Here is a 25,025-nt window from a genome sequence, read left to right on the forward strand (position 1 = left end):
TTACAGATGCTCACCATCACACCTAGCTTGATAATGTCTTTTGATGCACAGAAGTCTTCAAATCTGATGAGTTGAACCAATTTCTTTTTCTTTCCCTGAGCATGCTTTGATGGCATAGCTCGAAATCTATCACCACATCCAAGGTCGTAACATTTTACCCCAGGTTTCTGCTAAGACTTTAGTGGCTTTAGCTGTTACATTCAGAGTATTTGATCCATTTTAAGATTTACTATTTATTGATTTATTTTATTTTTTGAGACAAGGCTTCTCTGTGTAGGTAGCCTTGGCTGTCCTGGAACTCACTCTGTAGACCAGGCTGACCTCGAACTCATAGAGATCTGCCTGTTCTGCTTCCCAGGTATGGGGATTAAAGGTGAGCCACCCGATTTGAGATTTTTTTATACAATTCTTTTGCATGTGGAAACTCAGTTGCCCTTGTGCCAATTATCACAGAAATCACCCCTCCTCCACTGAACAGTCTTCCTATATGATTTCCATCTCTCCAGAGAAGGCAAGGACAATTGGAGAAAAACTGGTGACTCCTTTCTTGCTCTAGACACAGGGGAGTTATCCGGGATGGGCTGCTCAGCATGTCAGAGGACACTGCTGGGCATTTCCAGAGCTGCAGGACTTCCTGTATGTGTTTGGTTGATGTTTTTGTCAAAGGTAAGTTGAATGGCCCTGCTAAAATGATTTGCGTCATAAAATGTATAAGTCTAATACATGGTGCAAGCCATTATGACAACATCCAAATTTAGTATTTGGAGCTCATGCAGGTGACCGGGGAGGTGACATGATTTCCTATCACTTGAACAGTCTACTTCTTTTATTTGTTTTTTTAATACTTCTGAATGCACAATGTTGTCCAAGCTGGTAATTGTAGCTGACATTTTACTGTGTACACTTTCTTGTGGTGGCCTGTGAAAGATTCTTGTCTCTGTGTTGCAGATATGGATAAAGCAAAAATAATATTCTTGCTTAATGAAATTTCTTTCTTTTTTAAGAATTTATTTTAATTTTATGTACATTGGTGTTTTGCCTGCATGTATGACTGTATGAGGGTATCAGAAAACCTGCAACTTTAGTTACAGACAGGTATGAGCTGTCTGGGGTTTGAACCCAGGTCCTCTGGATGAGTAGCCAGTGCTCTTAACCACTGAACCATCTCTCTAGCCTGTAGGGGGAAACTTAGGACTCCACCATTAGCCATGTGGTGCTCTAGAGACTCATATGGATGTGGTAACGAAAGGGTGGAACCGTGCTGCTAACCACACCCACTTTGGGCATGACTAGAGACAGGGCAGCAGAACTATGCCACTAATCAGGCCCACTTTTGGGCGTGGCTAGGGGCATGCGTGGAGGAAGGAATAAAAGACTAAACAGCAGAGTTCTCACTCTCTTTCGGCTTCCAGTTCCGTGGCGGAAAACGACTCGACTCATCTGGGTTGCTTGTTTTTCTCTTGTGAGTAATTTCTACAATAAACAGTTTCCTATACCCTCAACAAGTGTGCTGTTTATCGTTGCAGCATCACTAGTTCCCAGAGATCGTGCCTTAAGAAACCAAAAATGCAAGCAAAATACAAGAACGGGATCTGAGCCCTGTCACACATTGTATTCTAGAGTGTCAGCAGAAGCACAAGTTACCTTAGTTAAAATACAAAAATTATAAATAAGCCCCAAACACACATAATTAATTAAATCTGGAGCTTCTGCTGTCTGTCTGTGTGTATGTGTATATATATGTGTATATATATATGCCAATTAAATTGAAATTAAACAGTAACAGTGAGTAGGCCTCCAATTGATCAGAGTAGAGCCAACATAACTGAGTCCTTTATCTAGACAGACAGGGTACATAGTATGTATATTTTTGTTTTGTTATGCTGATTTGTTTGTTTTATTTTTTGAGATTATATCTCAACATATAGTTCAAGTTGGTCTTGAACACTCTATGTAGCCCAGGCTGGTTTTAAACTTTAGGTCCACTTGTTTTAGCCTCCCCAGTACTAGGATTCTGAGCGTGAGCCACTATATTGGCTATATATAATACATTTGATACTTATGTACACAGTGAGGTTATTGGTATAGATAAGCAAGTTAATGCATCTCTAACCTCCCACAGTTATTTTGTGTGTGTGTGCATGCATGTGTACGTGAGAGAGAGAGGCAGAGACACAGAGAGAGAGAGAGAGACAGACAGAGAGAGAGACAGAGAGAGAGAGAGAGAGAGAGAGAGAGAGAGAGAGAGAGAGAGAGAGAGAGAGAGAGACATACCTACAACCTGCACTCCTATCAATGTGTAACACCCCAGGTTAGTTCTTTGACTTCCTTATGTGACTCAGACCTTTCAGAGGCAGTTTCTTCCTGTTCTGACTCCATCAAGTAGATGATCCAAGAGGTTTTTAAGGTTCGTTCTCACATAAAGCTGTCAGTTCCACAGTTCATAGAGCCAGGGCAAGACTGCTCCTTCCCTTGTGGCAGATCCAGGACAAATGAGGAACTCCTTGGGATGCTCCAAGGGCATTGGCCAGCAGGGACATGCCAGCTGTCCTGTCTAGAATGATGCTTTACTGTTGGAGGCTGGAGTGGCTGTGAATTCAACTAGAAATACAAATGTCTAAGGCCAGAGGCCACATCAGGCTCAGCCCAGCCCAAGGCAGCAAGCTGAGATGACTATGGGCTTTTTTAATTTATCTGTCATCTCCAGTTCTGAAATTTTATCCCATGGTAATTAATATGGAAAGTGCTGGGGTCCCCGACTGAGTGAAAGAAAGCTGAGCTAAGGTACCAGCACTTAACTTCTCCTTCACTGGATGCTGCCTTATTCTCCTGTTGCCATGCCTTCCCATCAGCACCAACTGCAGTCTTAACCTGTGAGCCCAAACAAGCCCTTCCTTAGGTGGACCCTGCCAGGTATTTATGACATAGTAATGAGAAAAGTGACTGATAGATCGCCAAAGGATGAAAGTGTCAACCCTGCTATCTATGACAGACCCACTATGGAGCATCGTGGAGGGGGGGCGGGGCTGTGCTTCCCTGGTCTTTAGACTTTCCTGTAATTTACATGTCATTTTTATATGGTAAACAGTGAATGTATAATATATGTTTATGTATGGACAGATAAAATGCAAATATTTATGTACTTGCAAAAATATGATGAAGCCAGAATTTTTTAGAAAAGAAAATTAAATCTGAACTCTTTCAGTCATGTTTTCTTAAGAGGAAGCTTGTCATTTTAGCCATATATGGAGGCCCTCTCCCTAGCACACCTGAAGACCTGAGACCAGACCAGACCAGACCAGACCTGGCTCTGAAACACCTCTCCTCACTTCTCACAACCACTATCTCTTATAATATCTATCACTATCTCTTGTGATTGACATGTCTCGTGGCAGTTGCAGAGCAGGCTGTACTGTGTGTACAGTGTTTGACTGACAGATAGTAGAGTTCTTGCATCCAAGATGGAGGTTTGTATGTAACCTCTCTAACCTCAATTGACCTGATCAGACAGGGAATGTCTGAAGTCTTTTTAAAGGTGCTCTTCAATGTGGGGCATTTTCCTTTTATTCTTAGTGTGTCTGTATTTAGCATTGAAGGAATTAGATGGTATTGATCAAGTCTTTAATCTTTATGAGAAAGACTGCTAGCTCTAAGTATGTGAGGACCATAGCCACACAGCTTGGTTTGGGGACAGTCAAGAGCATGTCTGTGTCATGCTCTATGTCTAGCCTATGACATAACCTTGGGCCAATTGCTAATCTCTCTGCATTTCAAAAGTAGAAGCAATAAGTTCCACGAATAGGGTTTCTATGAATATTGAGATTCACAAACACATGGCCCAGCCCATGGCACAGTGTAACTATGTTTGACATTTTGTTGCTATAGCTAAGTCACTGAAACAATTTAAGAGGAAGAAGTGATTTTGATTCATGGATTCAGGAGTTTAATCTTGGTTGCCTGGCTCCATTGTTGTACACTTGAGGCGGAGCCAAACAACATGGTAACAGGTGCACGGTGACCAGAAAACAGAGAAAGAAAGGACACAACCTTCTAGTGCATGCTGCCAGCAACCCACGCCCCCACCTAGACCCCAAATCCCAATAATGCCATCATGTGATGAGTTCATCAAGAGTAAATGAATTGATAATGGCAGAGCCCTCTAGAATTGAGAGCCCAGTGATCGAGCCTGCAGGGAAATCTCAGATTCAAACTACAGCAGTTCTCCTAAGTGGCCCTCCTCTCCTGACTTCTTCCTGGAGATTCCCTCAAAAATAAACAAGAGATACTTCAGCGTATGGAATAGTCTTTTTGTACACTGTGAAGATGCATTGCTCTCATTGATTTAATGGAGAGCTAAATGGCCAATGCTAAGTAGGAAGAGGTTAGGTGGGAATATCAAACAGGGGGAGAGCTCTGGGATGAAGGAGGATGGAGTCACTAAGAGATACAGGGAGAAGCAAGATGAATATGTCCTGTTGAAGAAAGGTGCCAAGCCAATTGATAGAATGTAGATAAGAAATATGGGTTAACTTAAGTTGTAAGAGCCAGTTAGTAACAAGCATAAGCTATTGGCCAAGCGTTTATAATTAATAATAAGTCTCTGTGTGATTATTTGGGAACTGGCTGGTGGGACAGAAAATTACACCTACATGTTAGACTCTTAAAGCATACTCTTCAATAAAGAAGGGACACATAGGGCCCCATTTCTAGCTGCAGAGCGGCTGGTATAGATGGTCACTGGGGGAGACAAAGTCAGTTTTTTTGAGGGTTTGGCTCATGATAAGTTTAAGCTCCCATGGATATAGACTCCATGCATATGGACGACAACACTAATTGGACTCAGAGGGTTATAAAAAAGAAAGACTATGAAGTTGGGAAGAAAATGGAAGGGGCAGTCTGGGTAGAGTGGGGCAGTGGTAGTGGGCATAGTTTAAACACAGCATATATGTGTATGAAATTACTAAAGAGTAAGTCAAAACATTCCCTACCACTTGGGATGGCTCAGTGGATAAAACCTGTGTGACAACCTGAACTTAGATCCGCAGCATCCACATAAAAGTGGGTAGTCACTGGCCAGCCAGTCTAGCCCAGTTGGTGAATTCCAGTTTCGATGAGGCACCCTGACTCAAAAAATAAGGTGGATAGTGATTAAGAAAGACAGAAAACATTATTCTCCAGCCTACCCAACACACACACACACACACACACACACACACACACACACACACATACACACACACACACACACACATAAAATACAGACACATAGACACACAGATGCAGACACAGATACCCAAACACACACAGACACACACATCTCCAGAGTGAGACTGTGGGGTGGTTCAATTTTAACACTGCTATCTACCCTGGACAGAAAATGTGGTGAAAATTACAGAAGAAGAAACAAGAATGTGCAGTGAACATCATAAAAGTTGCTGCTGTTTATCCTAGTTGGAAACCCTAATTAAGATGAGCTCTCACTGCACTCAGCTAGCCTGGAAAGGACTCAGAATTCTGTCCATCCCAAATACTTGTGAGGGTAGACTAGGACAAATATTAAAGTCCTCCCTGCTGGTGGGACTTTCTATTGATTTTATGAAGCAGTTTCATGGTCCCCTCTGGTAATCCCAACATCCAGGAGGCTGACACAAGAAGATCTGAGTTCAAGGCTAGTCTAGGGTATATAGTGAGATCTTATCTCAAAACATATCAACCAAACCAAAACAATGTTTTTACAGGCTGGAGAGATGGCTCAAAGGTTAAGAGCACTGGATGCTCTTTCAAAGGTCCTGAGTTCAATTCCCAGCACCCACAACCATTTATAATGAGATCTGGTGCCCTCCTCTGGTGTTCAGACATACATGCAGGCAGAATACTATATACATAATAAATAAGTGAATTAAAAAAACAATGTTTTTACTACATTGGAGAGCTAAGTGGTAAAAAAGTAGAAAACACACACTCAGACACACACACACACACACACACACACACATCCCAATGCAAGAATTGTACATTTTGGTGTGTATGCCTTCGGATCCCTACATGACTGTGTAAAGAGGCAGGTGCAGGAAACATCTACTAGCATTCTGCTTGTACCAGTAATAGCCACAAGGAAAAATGGATACCATGATGGCATTTAATTGCATGGAGTTAGGAACACTAAATTAAGCAATGGTTCCTTCTGAGTGTCCTTCCTTCCTTCCTTCCTTCCTTCCTTCCTTCCTTCCTTCCTTGCTTCCTTCCTTCTTTCATCAGCCTTCTCATCCCTCTGTTTCTCCCTTTCTCCCTCTCTCCCATACACATCCTTCCTCACATCCTTCATCCCCTACATCTTTCCATCCTTCTCTCTCTTCCTCTCTTCTCTCTCTTCCTTCATGTTTTGCTTTTGTTAGTATTGGTGTGCCAGCATGCGTGTGTGTGCGCGCACGTGTGTCTGTCCTTCTGTGTGTGTGTGTGTGTGTGTGTGTGTGTGTATGAGAGAGAGAGATTAGATCCCTAGCATCACAGAAAGAAAACAAAAAAGTATATAGTTGGTGTAGCCACTTCCAGTGGGCCTCCTTTCTCCCAGTATGCCATAGAACCTAGGGTGTGGGGCTGGAGAAGTGGCTCGGAGGGTTCTTCCAGAGGTCCTGAGTTCAAGTCCCAGCACCCACCTGGTGGCTCACAACATCTATAATGAAATCTGGTGCCCTCTTCTGACCTGCATGCATACATGCAGACAGAACACTGTATACATAATAAATAAACCTTTAAAAAAAGAACTTGGGGTGTGCTACTTGTTTGTTTTTATTGAGAGAGGTGTCATCTTGATACAAGATAGAACACATCTGGAAAGAGAAAACCTCAATGGACAAAGTTCTCCCATCACACAAGATAGAACACATCTGGAAAGAGAGAACCTCAATGGACAAAGTTCTCCCATCACACAAGATAGATAGAACACATCTGGAAAGAGAGAACCTCAATGGACAAAGCTCTCCCATCACACAAGATAGATAGAACACATCTGGAAAGAGAGAACCTCAATGGACAAAGTTCTCCCATTACACAAGATAGGACACATCTGGAAAGAGAGAACCTCAGTGGACAAAGTTCTCCCATCACTGGCCTGTAGGTCAGTCTGCCAGGGCATTTTCTTGGTTAAATATTGAAGTGAGAGAGCCCTGCCCACTGTGGGTGATGCCATCCTGGAGAGGGGGTCCTGGGTTGTATAAGGAAAGAACCCTGCAGGCAAGGACGCAGCACCCTTCTGTGCTTCTGCTTCAGTTCCTGACTCCAGGTTGCTGCCCTCATTTCCCTCAGTGGTAGATTGTGACTGGGACACTTAAGCCAGATAAACCTTTCCTCCCCAAGTCTTTGTTCTTTTGTTGTACAGCAGTAGGAAGCAAATTAGAACAGAAAATGGTACCGAAGAGTGGGCTGATGCTCTGCCATTCTTGGCCGTGTTGTTTTCTGGAGGGTTGTGTGATTGGAACCTCGGGCTAGAAAATTCATGGAGTACCCAATGCTCAACAGGCTGTCCCGTGGGAACATGGAAAATAAAATCATGAGTGATGCAAATGATGGGAGCTTAGCTTGAAGTTTCAGGGGGACCATTAATATGATTTATTTAAATGAAGAACATGAGGTCTCTGGTCACTTGGAGTTGACGAGCTGGGTGTGATGAGCAGAGACCAGTGCCTCCGAAGTGGAGCCTTTGTTTTACCGGGACAGTTGGAACTGGTGGGCTGGGGCTGAGAGCTCAGCTGTGATTAATGAGAGATTGATATCGTTGACATGAGGGCTATTTCCTCAGGGGCAGCACACAGCAGCTGTGGCCCAACAGGGTCAGGACTGCACCCCAGCTGACAGCTGAGTTTGGTAATGTGTGAGTACTAGTTTTAGTAGCACGGAGGCTGCAGAATTGAAGGGGTTATGGAGGCTTGGTACTGCGAGGGGCCAGGAGAGCCTGTTGGTGAAAGTGAGGACTCGGTTGTAGGATATTGGAGATACCGGGACAGTGGCAGGTGTGGAGTGGAACTAGCCTGCAAACGTGAGACAAGCTGTTGTGATGTGGATGCCACAGCTGGAGGAGTGGAACTGCCCACATCCTTGAGAGCCCAGAAGAACACGAGTGAGCCCCAGACACTCGGCACTCAAGTGGTTTCCTTTTTTCCTTTTTCTTTCACTGTTGGTCTTTGCTTTTACTTTGATCTGATTATGACTGTGCCCTCAGTTCTTTCCTCTCAGAATTAGAAAGTATGTGGTTTATTTTGGATTTTTCAGGAACCCATAGTTAGTTATGAGACTTTAACTTCGTGTTTGAATTTATTTATTTACTTTATTTTTTGAGACAGGGTTTCTCTTTGTAGCTTTGTAGACCAGGCTGGCCTTGAACTCACAGACATCCTCCTGTGTCTGCCTCCTGAGTGCTAGTATTAAAGTTTAAAAGACTTTAAAAGTTATACTTTATTTATACTATGATGTGAACATGATATCATGGGGATAAACAAGAAAAGAAAGGTTATGGCTTAATAGAAATGTATTTGTATATCAAATTGATAAGGGGTTAAGTTTGCTGGATAGTTATTTGTCAACTTGACACAAACTAGGGACAATTGGGAAATAGGAACCTCAGTTGACAAAATGTTATCATCGGGTATGCGGATAGGCAACTCTGTGCGGGCATTTTTAGTCTGAAAACCACCCTTGAGCAGATGGACTTGGATTGCATAAAAAAGCAAACTGATTGAGTCATGGAGAGCAAGACAGTAAGCAGCATTCCTCTGTGAGGCTGCTCCAGATCTTGCCTGGAGATTCCTGCCTCGAGCTCCTGCCCTGAATTTCCCCTTCATGATGGACTGGCAGTCAGATGAAGCGAATCTTTACCTCAGTTGTTTCGTCAGTGGTTTTGTTTTGTTTTGTACTGATATGAAGAAAACTAGGATAAAGAGTAGCCTGAAAGTGTCCTTGCTATAATAACACAGCAATTATATGGAGGAGACAAACACCAAAGAACATGAAAGCCTGGTTAAAGACAAAAGTATGTTCCATTCTCTTAAATCATTCTGGGAGGTTTGACAGTTAAAGTAACAAGAGAGTAACAGGTGAAAAGGAACACAATTTGTATGAATACGTTGCATGTACCAAAAAAATGAAAAATAAAGTGAAACTCAAGTGGTAAGAACAGTCCTATGTATCATTTTAATGAAGGAAAGGGGCTTTGTACGTTAAGAGATGGATTATGGGAAGTAACTAGGAAACCTTGGGATATCAGTGCAAGAAAAAGGATTTGGAGCGTTTTGTTGTTGTTGTTGCTTGTTTGTTTGGTTTGGTTTGCTTTTGCTGGGAATTAAACCAAGGGCCTTGCTCAAGTCCTTGCTCAAGACTCTGCCTCAGAGAGATGTCCCCAGTCCTTAAGTGTGTTTATTTTGTTGAGGTTGACCTATGCAGGCTCAACTGTTAGCTGACTTTCTGTTCATGAAAATCTCTCCTCCCCTGGTACATGAGTTCCCTCCCTTGAGAGGGACTCCTCAAGGGAAAAGTCTGCCTTGCTTTTAGGCAGAGAAATGGAGGGCAGAGATCTCTTTTGCATCTATTGGCTAAGAATTTTATGCCTAAGTAGCATGTTTATGTGGCATGCCTTGGTCTGTTTAAGATAAACACGCCCCTGTTGCCCACTAACCCCAGGAGAAGGAAAGTCATACAAAATTCAATTGGATCCACATGTACAGAGGCTGCTACCACATGTACAGAGTCAGCTTGGATCTGCTGAACCACAGCTACCCCACAGGTGTCTGGTTATGCACCTAGAGCTCTCACTGTTGTTTATTATTCAGAATTGCTGTGGCAATGGCTGACTCATCTGTGAGGTGCGGGAAGTGAGTTTCTTGATTTGTGTTGGCATTATGAGAATCAGAGATATTTAACCAATGTCTCAGATTTCAACACTGAAGAATGCAATTGTGGTCACATTCACAGGGAAGGCTGATTTACCATGGTTCCTCCACAGCAGAGGAAAACACCTTCCCAGAAGAGCATCCTAAGCAGTGTTGACTGAACCTCTGCTGGATGGCCACATTGAGTTTGGTTCAGCTCCCTTGAATGGACTCAGGCTGGCCATGGGTGAAAATGGAGTAGAATTACCATAAGTGACCAGAAGAGGAGTTGAATTTCACCATATGAGATAACACAAACATTTATTTATTGAACGATGAACTAAGGTGTGGCCCATGGTATTCTGGTCAGTTAATAAATAATCACAGTATATAGTACTACAGTAATGACTTTGGTAAAGGGGTGGGCACAGAAGGTGTTCTCTGTCTCCTTTGTGCCCAGGAGTGAGCTAAAAAGTCTGCTCAGGCCCCAGGGAGTCACAATTTGGAGAAACAGCATGTTTGTTTTGGCAATGCTTCCAGAATGGCAGGTTTAAGAAAAGATCCACCGATAACAACAATAAACTTGCCCTGTTTTCCTTCAACCCTTAGAGCCTATGTCTGGGTCTGAGCCCTAGTGCCTACCGCATTTCCACCACTGGTGGCCCTCAGATCTGTGAGCCACTTGAGAGTGTCTGGGTGCCCGTCATGAGCAGAGATCAAGGTATTTTCCCACAGGACATTGTAGACACCATGACGATCCAAGTCTGCATACAGATGACATTGATGTGAGGCATCACAGGGCCTCCTGATGCACTGGGTGTTGCTGGGATCCCTGCTTCCAGGGTGTGACAAAAAGCACGATGAGGGAAGACGGACTTATTTCATCTCACAGTACAAGGGATCACAGTCTGTCATGGAATGGACAGCATGGCTACAGGGGCTTGAGACAGCCGGCCACATGGTATCTACAGGCAGGAAGCAGAAAGATGGATGCAGAAATTCAATTCATTTTCTTCCAGAATCCCAGCTCATGGGATGGTGCTGCTCACTTCATCTAAGAACCCTTCCATAGATATGCACAGAGTTTTGTCCTAGGCTATTGTAGATGGTATCAGCTTGACAGTCAACGTCAACCATAGTGGGTGGTGTGGAAAGTAGCAGCTCTGTGGGAGGGTGAACTTGAAGGGGACTGGCCTCTAACTCCCAGAGGACAGGAAACAGCTGCACATGCAGCATTTGGAACGGAAAAGGAGGCAATATTAGTGTCTTTGTACTACAGAGCTTGAGAATAGCTTGGGGTCCAAAAGTGAGACCAGGAAGTGCCCTGGATGCTGGCCCTGGCTTGAGTGATGGGTTAAGATGGAGTGGTGTTCTCTACATGGGATGACTCAGCCCTCTTCTGCTTCTAAGGCCTTCCAGAATCCCTGCAGACATCTCCTAAGTCCCAGTCAGAGCAATTTTTCTTCTACTCATGGCTCTTTGTATTCATTTGCAAAACCTGGAATATCAAAATGTCACAGGCTGGGTGGCTTGAGCAACAGAAATTTATGGTTCCACGGAGCTGGAAACTCATGGTGGTGGGGCACACTCCACCTCCTTCATTTGTTTCTCTTTGAGGGTGGGTATCATGCACCTCCCATTCTCCTTTGGAGCTGTGGACATGGCCTTCACACACCTGCCTCACTTTGGAAACACACTGATTCAGTGTGTGCAGATAGGCTTGGGTGTGTCCCTTGACAGGGGCGGTGGTGTGTGTGTGAGACAGAGAGAGAGAGAGAGAGAGAGAGAGAGAGAGAGAGAGAGAGAGAGAGAGAGAGAGAGAGAGAGAGAGAGAGGGGAGATTTTGTTTGATTTCAGAAAGGGGCTATTTAGCAGAACCTACTGGAGCCAAGAGGGACAGCGGCTGTGTCAGACCTCAGCCTGCACTGACTGGCATTGTTCTCATCTGTGCTCTCCCAGCAAGACGTTCTGCCTGGATGAGTGGCTCAGTCACCAGAGGTGGTGTGCAATGTCAGCCCAAGAGTTCTGGAAAATCAATCCGATGCATCTTTGTGGGATGAAGAGGAAGCATAAAATAAGAGCTGCCTCGGCAGAGTCAGCTGGTCTCGTTTTGCTGCTGCCTGGGAGGCGAATGACCTTTGAGGCTTCTCTGCCCCAGACCCGCCCCCAAAGCACAATCTGACTTTCTCTAAGTGACTCGTGGAAGCTGTTTGCCACTCAGAGATGTCATCAGGGCTACTTTCAGCTTCCTGAGCCGTGTAGGGAACAACTAATCTTGGGTGGCCATAAGCCCTTAGCTTCTATCGGCACTCTCCAGAAGGCCTGTGGAGAGCCTGTCTGCTGACCTCATGCACGACTGAGTTTCTGGGCCATTCTGACCAGCTGGAATACTGCTGGCCTCCTCATCAATAGGAGCTTGACTGCACACTCCCCAGCCCTTGCAACTACCACCATTCCTGAAGTATTTTGTGCATGGTCCCGCCAGGCCAGATGACATCTTCCATCTTCCTTGTCAAAATCCTGCCCACCTGCCAATGCTCAGCCCCACCCCCACAACAATTTTGCATTTAATGGCCACCCTCATTGCTGACTATCTTGAAACATCTGTTGTACTGCCATGGTAGTGAAGTTAAAATGCATTTATACGACCCTCAGATGTATATTGGAATATATTTTATTATCTACAATCAAGTTTTTCTTCTGAGTGTGTACTCCCTGGGCATCAACAATGACAGGTGGTTGCATAGGTTGGAAACACTATTTAGCTCAATGTAATAAACCAATAGACTCCTTTGGGAAATGCTTAGTCTCTTAGGGGCAAATGCCACCACTCTCAGAGTGTGCTACCATGCCTCCCTTCCTCCGGATGTTGGTATAAAGCTGGAGATGTCGGCACCTACTATTGGGCAATGCAGTGTCTTGCTCTGGCTATTCTCACCAGATTCGTCTCTCCAATTGGTCCTGCTTCATGCTTCATTGGTGTTTGCAGATTCCCATAGACACAGCTGCTGCTATAGTGCAGAAAGTCAGCACCTGCATCTTTCCCCACATCTTCCCCAGGGCACATTCAGATGCCTGGATGCACCCAAAAGGCACAGAGGCCAGGACAGCTTGGAGAAGACACAAGTGGTAGCTTGAATGACCACAGACTTGGGTATTTAAAGACTTAATCCCCAGTTGGTGTGCTTTAGAAGCTGGTGGCTTACTGGAGGAAGTATGGCACTTGGGTGGGCCTTGAGAGTTTATAGCCTTGACCCACTTAATTGCTCTCTGTGCTTCCTGTGTAAGGATGGAGAGGTGAGCCCCCAGCTTCCTGCTCGTGCTGCTTGGACCATGCCCACCCGTTGTGGATTCTTACTCTGGAACCCTGTACAACAAAGAGCCATCCAGCTCAAATATCAACAACAACAATGCATATGGTTCAGAATGCTTGGTTTCCAGTTGATGGTGCTGTTTGGTGAGGTGGCGTGGCATTGCTGGAGGAGGCATGTGATGGGGGAGAGCCTTGAGAAGTCCACTGCCTCATCCTACTTCCGGTTCATGTTTATATTGAAGATGTGATCTCCCAGTTGCCACACCTATCACTTACTGGCTTAGTTTTCTTCCATGCTGGATTCTTAACCCTCTGGAACTGAGAACCAAGATAAACCCTTTCTTCTGTAAATTGCTTTTGGTCATGGTATTCTATCACAGCAACAGAAAGTAACTAATGAAGACAAGATTGACAAACTGCTCCTATGGCTATCTGGCAGGAGTGTGCCCCACTGAGTGGTGTAACTGTGAGTTGTCCACAGCCTAAGATCCCAGAAGATAGGGAATGGGCATGTTCCCCCTCAACAGAGGCTCTGAGCGGAGCTGAGCACCTGTGTGGCTCCTCATATTTCTCCTCCTAACAGCACTAATAACCAGCCAAGCTCACGGCGCTTTTTTTGCGGGCTCCACGCACACACAATCTCATTTAAGCCTTGTGAGACGCCCAAGAGGTGGATTTTTTTCATCCTCATTTTATAGCACAAAAATATGAAGTCTGAGAAGGGTTAATCCCAACATTACTGAGTGAGTTACAAGACCAGAACTATTAGATCCCAAAGTGGGATTCTTTTGCAAATGGCTCAGATAATTGTTGCTCAAATGAGAGCAATACACACAAGAGAAGGGGCTAACTGGAGGCTTGGCCTAGAATTCAAGAGAAGACTCATTTCAGAGCAGAAGCCCCAACAGTGTGAGGCTGAGCAAACATCATCCGGGCCAGATGCAGGCTTAGGATTCCTGCACCTTCACATCCGCAGCTGTTAATCTGGGTTTCCAGGACAATCCTTTCCCTGTAGGGGGTTGTTTTGTGTGTTGGAGATGGGAAAGCTCCTAAAGAGAACAAGTGGACCATAGCACTCTGTATAATGACCACAGTGACAATGAAAAAGAAAAGAAGCCAACTTCCTGGTAGTCAACTGTAGAAAAATAATTTTATTTACTACTGTAAATAAAGTAGTGCAAAGAGTAGTTTGAACCCACAGTATTGCATTACTGATTTATTTACTACTGTAGCAGCATACAGTACACAGACACTCTGTTCTTCCTTGCCCTTTTACACACACACACACACACACACACACACACACACACACACACACACACCTATACAGACACAGGCAGGCAGAAGGGGCGGGATGAAACTGTGGGCTACCAGCTACCCTTCTGCATATCCCATTGCTGCCAGTTTATTCTAAGGTGATTCATGAAGAAGACAACTACACTTAAATAGTAAAGATTTTCTAGATGTTATTGCATGGGTTGTGATGGGAACATAAACGATATCCAATAATGTCATCAGATGATTTGGAAGCACTACGACTCTAGAAAAACCCACAGGGGGAAAGAATGTAAACCAATGTACAATGCTATTGCCTTCCCTGTATATGCTGTTTTGTTCGCTCCAAGGCGCCTTCTAACTGCTGGGTCTGGGACTTGGAGAGCAATCTGTCAGGTGGGCTTTTGGGAACAGGATGTGGCAAATGCAGACACTGAAGCATCATTAGCCCTGGAGAGAAGTTCTGTTCTCTGGTTAAAGGGAATGAACAAAGACTAAGACTCTTTTCGATGCCTCTCCATGGATGGGAATATGGGTGTGCCACAGGCAGACTGTGGGTCCCAGAACAGTGACCAGGAATAACAGCCGGGGGGCTCCATTCACCTCCCCACAGGCCTGTTTCAAGGTGACCCTTGAATCTGTTTGGTAAGTCTATTCTGCTCTGGGTATGTCCTTGTTTAAAAAATAAACAAACAGACATCAAGTGCAAAACGGGCATCCAGTTCACAAGACATTTAAGGTATTTATCAGCACAACGTCCTGGTCTTTGCCTTCCCCAACCAGATATTGAAAGGACTGTCTCAGCTGGAGAGACTGGGAGTGCACAGTTCACCCACGAGGCTCAGGGTTGTTAGCCATCGTGGGCGGGTCGTGGTTGGAGGCATCTGCAGCTGGAGGCACAGCTGGACTTGGGGTGGATGAGGTGGGGTCTGCCACGACCCAGGCTGGTGCTGGAGAGGAGCCACTGGCTGCAGAGACACATGCAAACGGAGTTGAACATTGAGAGGCACATGCAGGATACCCAGCCTCACCCAGGATCCAGAAAGCAGGAGAGATGTTCCTTGGCTGGTGAGACCAACTCTCGGTAGATGACAACCTTGGATCCATTATCTTGGTTCTTTGAACCTTGGTGACCCCTTCTATAAAATACCAGGCTGGAATAGATAAGTAACAATCCCTGGTGGCTCTTCTGACCTGGGGTTCTAAGTCACCAAGTGTCTGAAGGGATTTCCAGGAAAAATGTTGTTGTAATCAATTTCATGAGCTGTGGCGCTATGCCACCCCCCCATGATGTCAATATAATATAAACCATACATAATGTCAAACAGTCAGAGGAGGGCTGGTTTTATCTACATTCTTATGCCATTTGGATGGTGTGTCAAATTCAGCCCAAGTTATTATACTTAAATAATTGCACGTAACAGTTGAAGAACACAATTGCTGTATTTTCCATGAAATTATTAGGTTTCAGTGTTTTTCAATATATCTTTAGTAGAGAAGATAATGACCCTGACTTTAGAGGAGCTTATATCAAGTTTATGTCAGTAGTTTTCTTTTTTGTTTTTTTTTGGGGGGGGGGGGAGTGGATTTCAAGGCAGGGTTTTTCTGTGGTTTGGAGGCTGTCCTGGAACTAGCTCTTGTAGAACAGGCTGGTCTTGAACACACACAGATCTGCAAGTGCTGGGATTAAAGTCATGCACCATCATCACCACCCCGACCCTGGGCTTAGTTTTCTTTCCTTTTTAGCTAGTATTTTATGTGTATGAGTACTTTGCCTGCATGTATGTTTTGTACAACTTGAGTGCCTGGTACCTACAGTGGCCAGAAGGGGGCATTGGATTCCCTGAAACTGTAGTTAGAAATGGTTGTGAGCTGGCACATGGGTGCTGGGAATTGAACCCACTGACTGCTTCTTCAAGAGCAGTCAGTGGCCTTAAAACCTGAGGCATCTCTCCAGTCCCCAAGCCAGTAGTTTTCAGATGGTAAGTGATTGTGCCTCCTCTAGGACAGTGGCACTGTCTGGAGACATTTCCACTTGTCACACCTGACCAGGGGTGGGGTGACAGGATGGCATCTGGTGAGTAGAGACCAAGGACCATGTTAAGCCTCCTGCAGGACATGTGGCAGCCCCACAGCAATGCATGACCAGCTCTACGTCATCTAAGCTGGAGCTGACAAAGCCTGCTTTGTGTATTAAAACCTAGACGTGCTGCAGGTAAGACTGTGAGCTCTGGAGGCCACCTGCTCTGACCTCAGCAGCTGTGTGACTTTGGGTAACTTATCCACACGTTCCCACCTCCGAGAAATGGGGAAAATGAATGTAGCTGCCTCGTTAAATCATTCCAAGGGTTAAACCAGAAAGCACACTTGAAAAGCTTAAAACGGTGTTTGGCATGAGTAAGTATGTGGGAAATGTTACTGGTTCCCGGGGAAATGTGCTAAGGTTTGCTCGTTGCAGGTACATGGCTTATGGGGCTGATAAAAGAGCCACAGTATTGGTTTCCTGGATGCCTGCAGTCCCCTTTGAGGCACCAGAACAGAACCAGCTGAACTTCAAAGTCAGAAAGACTGAGAGCTGAATAGCGCTGATGTTTACCAGCCGGGTAATCCTGAGTCAGCTCTTAACTACTCTGAGCCTTGGCTCCTTCAGCTGTAAAAATGGGGGCAGCAACGCCCAGAGCTGTGTGACGAATGGTTAGCTAAGTGGCTAAAGTCTGTGCCAGCACGGGCTAGTTTACCTGTAAGCCGTGGTCACACTTCAACTCGATAGTATTTCAGTCTTACTAACATGGTAGAAAGTGGGCCATTTTTATTTTATTTTACATTTTCTACTTATTTATCTGTAGCACGTATGTGTAAGCATGTGCACATGCCAGGTACACACGTGGAGGTCAGAGGACAGGTTGCAGGAGCCCATCCTCTTCATCCAGCACGTGGGTCCAGGGAGTGAATGTCAGTTTTCAGCGTTGGTAGCAAACATCTTTAGCTGCTGAGACATCTTGAAGGCTCAATGAAGCCACTTTTAAAGGCCATTCTGAAATATATGTACTATTCAAAGATGCCACCCTGTGCTGATAATCCAGCTCTCCAACAGCTCCATCTCTGAACATGGCCACACCCAAGGGTCACTGTTGGAGGCTGGGGCATGAACCTTCTAGCAGGCTGGCTTTTCTGCCCATGGACAGGACTTTTCTTTAGGGCCTCTTCCAATACCCACAGGAGAGGTGGAAAAAGAGACTACGGGGGGGGGCATGGTGCTGTGGAATGGTGGGACACTACTAGGGTGACCAAGTGATGAGGTTCAGGGACCACTGTGCTTCAGTGGTTCCCTGGTTCGTCTTCTTTACCTGCTATTGGCTACCCCTGTATATACTGCCTTGTGGATATTTCAGTTCTAACGCGTTGGGATTCCTGGTTCCGCTGTTTCCTCTCCTGGGAATAGAAGGGCTTGGAGCAGCTGGTGTCTAAACCCCCTGCTGCCATAGGATCTGCCTTTCCTGTGACCCCTGTGGAAGTTAATACAACACTACGGCAGGCATGGGCTTTCAAGTTTAGGGAACATCTAAGTCGCCATGGTAACGAGATAAATCAGCAACTGGTTTTCTGATTGAAACAAAAGGTGCCGATGTGTAAATGTAGAAGGAATGCCTAATTAGCGCTGCCACCACTTAATCTCCCTGGATGGAGACAATAATGAACCCTGGCTGTTTCCTGACTGCTTGTTATCATCCTTGTGAGGGTCCCCTCCCTTCTGTGGGGGCTGCAATCACTGCATGAGACCCCCCTCCTGCATATCTTAATTTTAGAGTGGCCCCTTTGTCTCTGCCCACTTGGAAAATATGCTAATTTTATTATTGGGCTAGAATCAAGGTGACCAAGAATATGATCGTGCTGCTTAAAAAAAAATAACAGAATATCCCAGAGCCAAAGAGAAGTGATTTGTGGATTACTTGCTGCTGGGGAACCATTTTTGTACGTTAGTGGGAACAATTAGGACCTGGTACACACAAGACCCAGGGCCAATGGCAGCCACTGCCTGATCTAAGAATGGCTTTTACACTTTTAAATGGGAGAACAAAAATCAAAACAAGAATAAGACTTTGTGATGTGTGAACGCATTTGAAATTCAAATGCATCCACACACAGTTTTCTTAGAAGCCCAGCTATGGTGCCTGCTTCAGATTTCCAGGGACAGAGTGGAAAAGCCAAAGCAATTATTATCTAACTCCTTGCAGAAAAATGTGCTGCTGGAGTGCAGCTCAGTAGGTAGAGCGCATGAGCCTTTGGTTCCATCCTTAGCATCACATCAACTGGACATACAGAAGTTGGCTTATAATCCCAGCATCTGGGAGGGAGAGGCAGGAGGATCAGACGTTTAAGGTCATCCTCTACTACAGGTCAAGCTTGAGGCTCCCAGGGGCTATGTGAGAGTCTGTCTAGAAAATCAGACAGAAAAGTATGCTGACTCCTGATATAGTCATTGCATACATTTGGCTGCCAGGTCATCAGATGTGGGCTTCAACCAAGAATATGGGAGCATGCATTGACATGGCAGGCCACTGGTAAGAATGGGGGTAAGGAGGGGCACTGGAAATCTCACACTGTGTATGAGGTAGTCCTCAGGAGCCTGCAGAGCCCAGGACAGGTACAAGATTCCTGTGACTAGACCAGTTCTAAGCGCGCAACACTGCTGGGCTCCAGGCGTGGGAGCTTACAGGAGACCCGGAAGACACCTTGCTGTGACATCTCTAACTTCAAGACTGTCAGCTTTCTTCACTAGCACTCTGTGTGGCATTTCAGTGTGCTTTTAGCAGAAACCTCATTAGCTGGAAATGTAGGGGACAGGAGCAGAGCAGAGAAAGGCTTAATTAATCTCACTTGGATCATCTTACATTTTGCTAAAAAAACAAAAAATCCTAGGCTAACCATGGCCTGAAAGGATGAGCCAGTGTACATGGGCAGTGTAGGGACAAAACTGGCACTGATATAGGTCACCTAGTCATCTCTGGGAGCAGGAAGCTTTACAAGCCTCTTTCATGCTCTGTTCTTTAGATGTCAAGTTTAGACTCATGCTGCAGGTGGAGGAGTGTTTTCTTTTTTCTTTCTTTCTTTTCTTTTTTTCTTTTTGTTTGTTTGGTTTTTTTGCTCTGAAATGAACAAGACCAGATGGGTTTCAGAGTTCAGATTTGGGACTTGGGTTAGACTATGCCTAATGAGGTGTCTTGTGGACTCAAGTGGAAACATGAAAGTCATTGTTTTATATATACGCCTTCTGTGAATAGATGGAAAGATAATTTTATATGTTTAGTGCCCCTGCATTTTGACTGCAACCTGTTAGGTGAAGTCAGGTTGGGGCCTTCCCTCTGGTGGCTTCATGCTGCTACTTAAGTTTCAGAGTTTAAGAATTTAGGATTTAGAGTCTTGCATATTTGTGTTTTCAAATTTCAAATATCAGTTTTTCAAAGGAGGACTTTTTCTTTGAAATTGCGTTTCTGTTTCATCTTTCCATTCTTTTTTCACCTCCGGCAGGCTGTCAGCCAGGCTCCAGGCTTTTCTGTTTGAGGGATGTCTACAGCAGACACAGGTAGTTGGAAATTCAGACTCACTTTACTCCGGGATATTTTGGGTTTCAAAACAGCTGCTCCATTAGGCTAATTACGCTTGGTGTCCATGGTAGGGAGGGGGAGGTGGTGCTTTTGAGACACACTCAGTGAAATAAAACTCTTTTTGGAGCTGTTTTTGGATTGTTCTAGCAAAATGTCCTCTCCTTTCCCGGGAGCAACCTGAAACTGGAGGCCCCGGGGAAATGCTAATGGTTCTATGGTTAGGTGAAGCTGCCCAAGCAGGATGACACAGAAGCTGTCTTTCCAAGGACCTGGAGTAAAAAGGTAGGCCCGGAGCAATAGGAGTTCTGTTCTCGGACCGCGGCAACCAGGGACCTTATTACCAGGCAACTCCAGGGACCTTATTACCAGGAGAAGCACTATCTTTTGAAAGATGTAACTGCCTGGAGGAAGGCAAGCCAGGAACCATAAGCAAGTTTCTTTAGAGGCAAGTACTTGTCCCCTGTTTTGTTGCTTGTGTTTGTTAACACCTTTGTTTAAATGCCTTTGAAGCCCCACAGTGTAGCAAAAGCATGTTAGGCTTTGGTTAACTATTACGGAGGCAAATCAGGCTAGTTATGTATCATCATCTCCTTATGGTAGAATTCTTTAACTGCAGGTAAAATGTCCCAGTAGGATGAGACTCTGACAGCTAAAGGCTTAAATATACCATGCCATCTCATGGAAGCAGACAAAGTACTGTTTCTTCCATTTTGCAGAAGGGTAAATGGAGGCACAGGCAAGCTTCTGCCTTGCTCAGCATTGTCCCACAAATAACAGTAGGGCCAGAATCTCAGCAGCTCCCCTCCCCACTACTGGTAGGACTAACGCCTGTCCTGCACCACTGAACATGGAACCATCTCATGTGGCAAAGGCTGTGGCATGTTGACTGTATATCACAGAGCATCATAGAAACTTGGGAGGAAGATGAGGCTAGCTGGAGCCGAACACACAGCAGATATGAACAGCTTTTTTGACAAATCATTAAAATTTAAAAAACAATTGATTTTAAAAAATCCTGAAATGAGTAAGAACCCCAACATCTAGTTCCAATCCCCATTCCAGGCTGTTTTGGAGGCCCAGCAGCCTTCAAACCTGTGCCTTCTCTATTGACCAGCACCCAGGATGAAACTTGCTCTGTAGACCAGGCTGGCCTCAAACTCACAGAGATCTGCCTGCCTCTGCCTCTGAGTGCTGGGACTGACTGATGTGCTCTCATTCTGGACCAGGAAAGGAATGGGAGAGACACTTCAGCCCTCAGCATGAGTTCTCACAGGGTTGGAGGGACTGCAGCAGGCAGGCACATTCTGTTAGTACGCGAGACTTTCCTTTTTATTTCTGCCATTCCTGGTCCAAGCATGTTTTACACAATGGCAGCGTGGGCATGACCCAGAGGCTTGCTACAAAGGTCTAATCTAGGCACACACTATCAGAATCTTTATGGGGTGTGAACCCTGCATGATTCATGTGCCCAGTAAAACTATGAGGCAGTGGGCTAGAAGTAACATATGGAATCATTATTTTGTAATAAGTTATTTTCTTTTAATTATCCGTTATATTGCTTTTAAAGCAAACGTGTACGGGCAGGTTAATTATGAATTTTATCTTAAGATGCTCAAACGCATTAGGAAATATTCTTACTGTGAAAGGCCAATTAGTTTAAGATAGTCTATAACATTTTAAAGGACTGAGGTTTTGAAAGCAAGTTTGGAATTCTACACCCTACATCCCTCTTGGTCTCATTTCCTTAGTTGAACAGGCTCCTCCACCTCTCCTGCCTAAGTTCCCTCATCTGGTACGTGCCACGTGTAGAATTAAGTTCTCTTTTGGGTCTTATCCCAACACAATCTTCTGTGGTTGCTAAGAAGAAAGAGGGGGATGTCCTGGAAAAAGCAAATGAAAACATTTTGTAAAGTGAGGGAAGACGGGTGACAGAATGGCCCAAGGAGAGGCAGGAAAGGGAAATATATATGATTTATGAAAGGGCAGGAGGGGCAGGGAGACAAAAATGCAGAGGAACTGATAGTGAAGACTGGGAGGCAGGAAGAAGCCAGTGTCTAATAAAGGAGCTCCCACCCATCCATGAATTTTCATGGCTACCAGCTGGCATAAAGCCATCAAGTCAATTTTTAGAAACCCTAACAGAACTGCGTTCAGAATAGTCATAGCAGTATTTCCACAGAGTAAAAATGACAAAGATAATTTGAAATGGAAAACACTGACAAGATGCAAAACAAATGTGCTCTACCTGGCAACAAATTCAGGGACGAGACGGAAGGTGCCCTAGGGAGATTTACGCAGGGGCAGAGGACGAGGCCTCCAGCCTGGCAGGGTATGGAGGGAACCCCGCACCTCCTTGGGTAAATGAGAGGGAGATGGCCCTGCATTTTCCTTCGAGAGAGAGGCTGCCCACTCCTTTCCCTTCTCATCATCTGCTACCCAGCAATGGCCATGCAAACACCCAGATGCTAGCCCACGCCTAATCTACTCATTTGTAAGTGACTCTGTTAGTCTTGGTGAGTTATTCCCTCCTCTTTTTGCCATTCAAGATATTGGCAATCTGTCACTTTCCACCAAGAGACATCTGCTAAGTGTGTGAGATAATAATATGAATGGTGGGACTTGGACCATCCTTTAACCCTAGGAAGGTAAATAAAATGGCTAATGTTCATTGCAAGGGTTTTATACACCACTTAAGTTTAATAGCTCTCATTTTACTATGGTTGCCATTAGGATAAGCATCTCATATGCATTTTTAAACTGTCCCTATCATTTTACATCCCTTGGAAGTTATGGTAGACTCTCTTTTGATTGATGAGAAACTGGGAGATCAGAAAGGTTGAGTAATTGCACTAAGTCACACAGACTACAAGTCTGGAGCCTAAGCCCAAATAGAAGTGATGAGAAGCTCATTCCATTAGCTACTTCCTTTGGCTAGCTTGAAAAATAACTGTGTCTGCAAAGAACCAAAGGGGACTCTCCAAGTCTACCCGGCTAGCTAGGTACACTATGATTGGAATGAGTATGCTATGGAGCAGAAAATTTTTTAACTAAGTAAAGATGTGTTACATTTGCTTGTGTTGAAGAATAATTGTTTAACTATGTAAAGATGTGTTGCTTTTGTTTATGCTGCATTTGTTTAACTACATAAAGATGTGTTGGTGTTTTAACGTGCCTGTCTAAGCACCGAATTGGTCTAATAAGAAGCTGAATGGTCAATAGCTAGCCAGTAAAGACATAGGCAGGGCTGTTGGGCAGAGAGACTAAGTAGGAGGAGGAGGAGGAGGAGGAGTCTAGACTCGGGGGAGAATACGGGACAAAGAAAGGGAGAATCCAGAAGCCAGCCAGCTAGGCCTGGAGGAATCAGGAAAGTAGGACATACAGAATGAAATAGAGATTAAAAAGTCCCAAGGCAAAGCATAGATGAAGAGAAACAGGTTAAAATAAGTTGTAAGAGCTAATGGGACAAGCCTAAACTAAGGTTGAGCATTCACAATTAATAGTAAGTCTCCAAGTCATGATTTGGGTGCTTGTGGTCCAAGAAATCCTGCTACATGAATGAAAATACTTCATACAGCAGCTGGGTTTGAAATGAAATTTTCAAGCTTACATAGGGAAAAAGCAAACATTTTAGCTCATTTTTTTGTTTTTGTTTTCTGTGTTTGTTTTTTAAGTTCAAAAGATAAAAAGACAAAACTTCAAGCCCTTTACTTTGAAAATTGTAATGGTCCGAGGCTCCCTGACAGTTGGGGGCTGTGAGACTGTAAAAACAACTTCATAACTATTTGGGGCCATGTTAAATAAAAGAAGCAGGACCAAGATTATGAAGCGAGGGTGTGCCACTTGTTGGGAGGGGAAAAGAAGCCCGCCCCTTCCCTCTTGCCTTGGCTTTACAGAAAGCTTTACCTGAGACACACTGGAAATAGAGCACCATCCAGGCGATCACTACGGACAGCAGGAAGGTTCCCAGGAAGTAGATCTGCAGACATTTGGAGCATGCATCAGATGACCGTGGAAAGGCTGGGCCTCGGGCAGGGCTCGGGGAAGATACTCACCAGGGCGGAGTGCAGGACGGCACCCCAGAGAAGCCGCAGGTGAAGGTAAAGCCAGGCCAGGGCACAGGGGCTAAGGGACTCCTCGTTACTGAGGCTCCAGCACCTGTGAACAAAGAGCAGGGTACCTGTGATATCACTGGCTTTGGTGGCACCAGCTATGATTGGTCCCTTATACCCACACGTGTTTGCTTTTGCATAGAAAAACTCCCTCACAATGGTGGCAGAGAAGGAAGCTAATTAATTCTAAGTGCTCTGGGACCCAGCTGGTATTTGGACATCCTAGCAGAAACCCCCTCATTCCTAAGGAAGACCCTGAACACCGGATCTACCCAAACAGTATTTCTGAGTGTCTATCCAAAGTCCAGATGCAGAATGGCCTCCTTATCTTCTAGAAAAGTCAGCTTATCAGCTGTGTGGTTTTTCTTCCCCATCTTACAGAAAATCTTGGTCAGCACTTGAACTTCAGATCTAGAGCAATCTATGACAGACCCAAAGCTCAATGGAAAAGGAATAGCATTTGGGCTTAGCTGAAGACTGACAGAAGCAATTCTGGTGACAATTTCTAATACTTGACATCACAAAATCAGGGTGATACTAGCTTGAAATAAGGCTGGAGTGTCACCCACCTGGGTCCCCTTCCTTCCACCCTATCTCATGGAATCAGAGTAGCTGAGAGCTCACCTTTCATACAGCTCCCGGAGGATGGAGGCATTACCGGGATGGAGTGATGGGTCAATTTCCAGGAACTCCAGAATATGGTGTGAGACAGAAGCACCTTCCTCTATCAGCAGAGCCAGGTTGAAAAATCCCTAAAACATGAGCAAAACCGAACTCAGTTACTCCTGGAACAAAACCCAGACAATGCCCTTCATCACAACGTAAACTTTTACAACCTCTAAATTTTTTTCCACAGTCCCTA

At 44.8% G+C, this 25,025-nt stretch overlaps 1 protein-coding gene across 1 annotated transcript in view; it reads right to left on the reverse strand.

Moving 5' to 3' along the window:
- Positions 1–14,304: 14,304 nt before the first annotated feature.
- Sel1l3 (SEL1L family member 3) overlaps positions 14,305–25,025 on the reverse strand; it is a 108,166-nt gene continuing 97,445 nt past the window's right edge. Inside the window, exons 21-24 of the mRNA XM_013112524.3 lie at positions 24,788–24,915; positions 24,107–24,209; positions 23,958–24,030; positions 14,305–15,416 (exon numbers count right to left, since the gene is read on the reverse strand). Of these exons, the coding sequence (XP_012967978.2) occupies positions 15,277–15,416; positions 23,958–24,030; positions 24,107–24,209; positions 24,788–24,915 (444 nt within the window). The 3' untranslated portion in view covers positions 14,305–15,276. The remainder of the gene's footprint in view (positions 15,417–23,957; positions 24,031–24,106; positions 24,210–24,787; positions 24,916–25,025) is intronic.

The sequence above is a fragment of the Mesocricetus auratus genome, unplaced genomic scaffold (genome assembly GCF_017639785.1).
Source record: "Mesocricetus auratus isolate SY011 unplaced genomic scaffold, BCM_Maur_2.0 Super-Scaffold_100006, whole genome shotgun sequence".
Taxonomy (NCBI): Eukaryota; Metazoa; Chordata; class Mammalia; order Rodentia; family Cricetidae; genus Mesocricetus; species Mesocricetus auratus.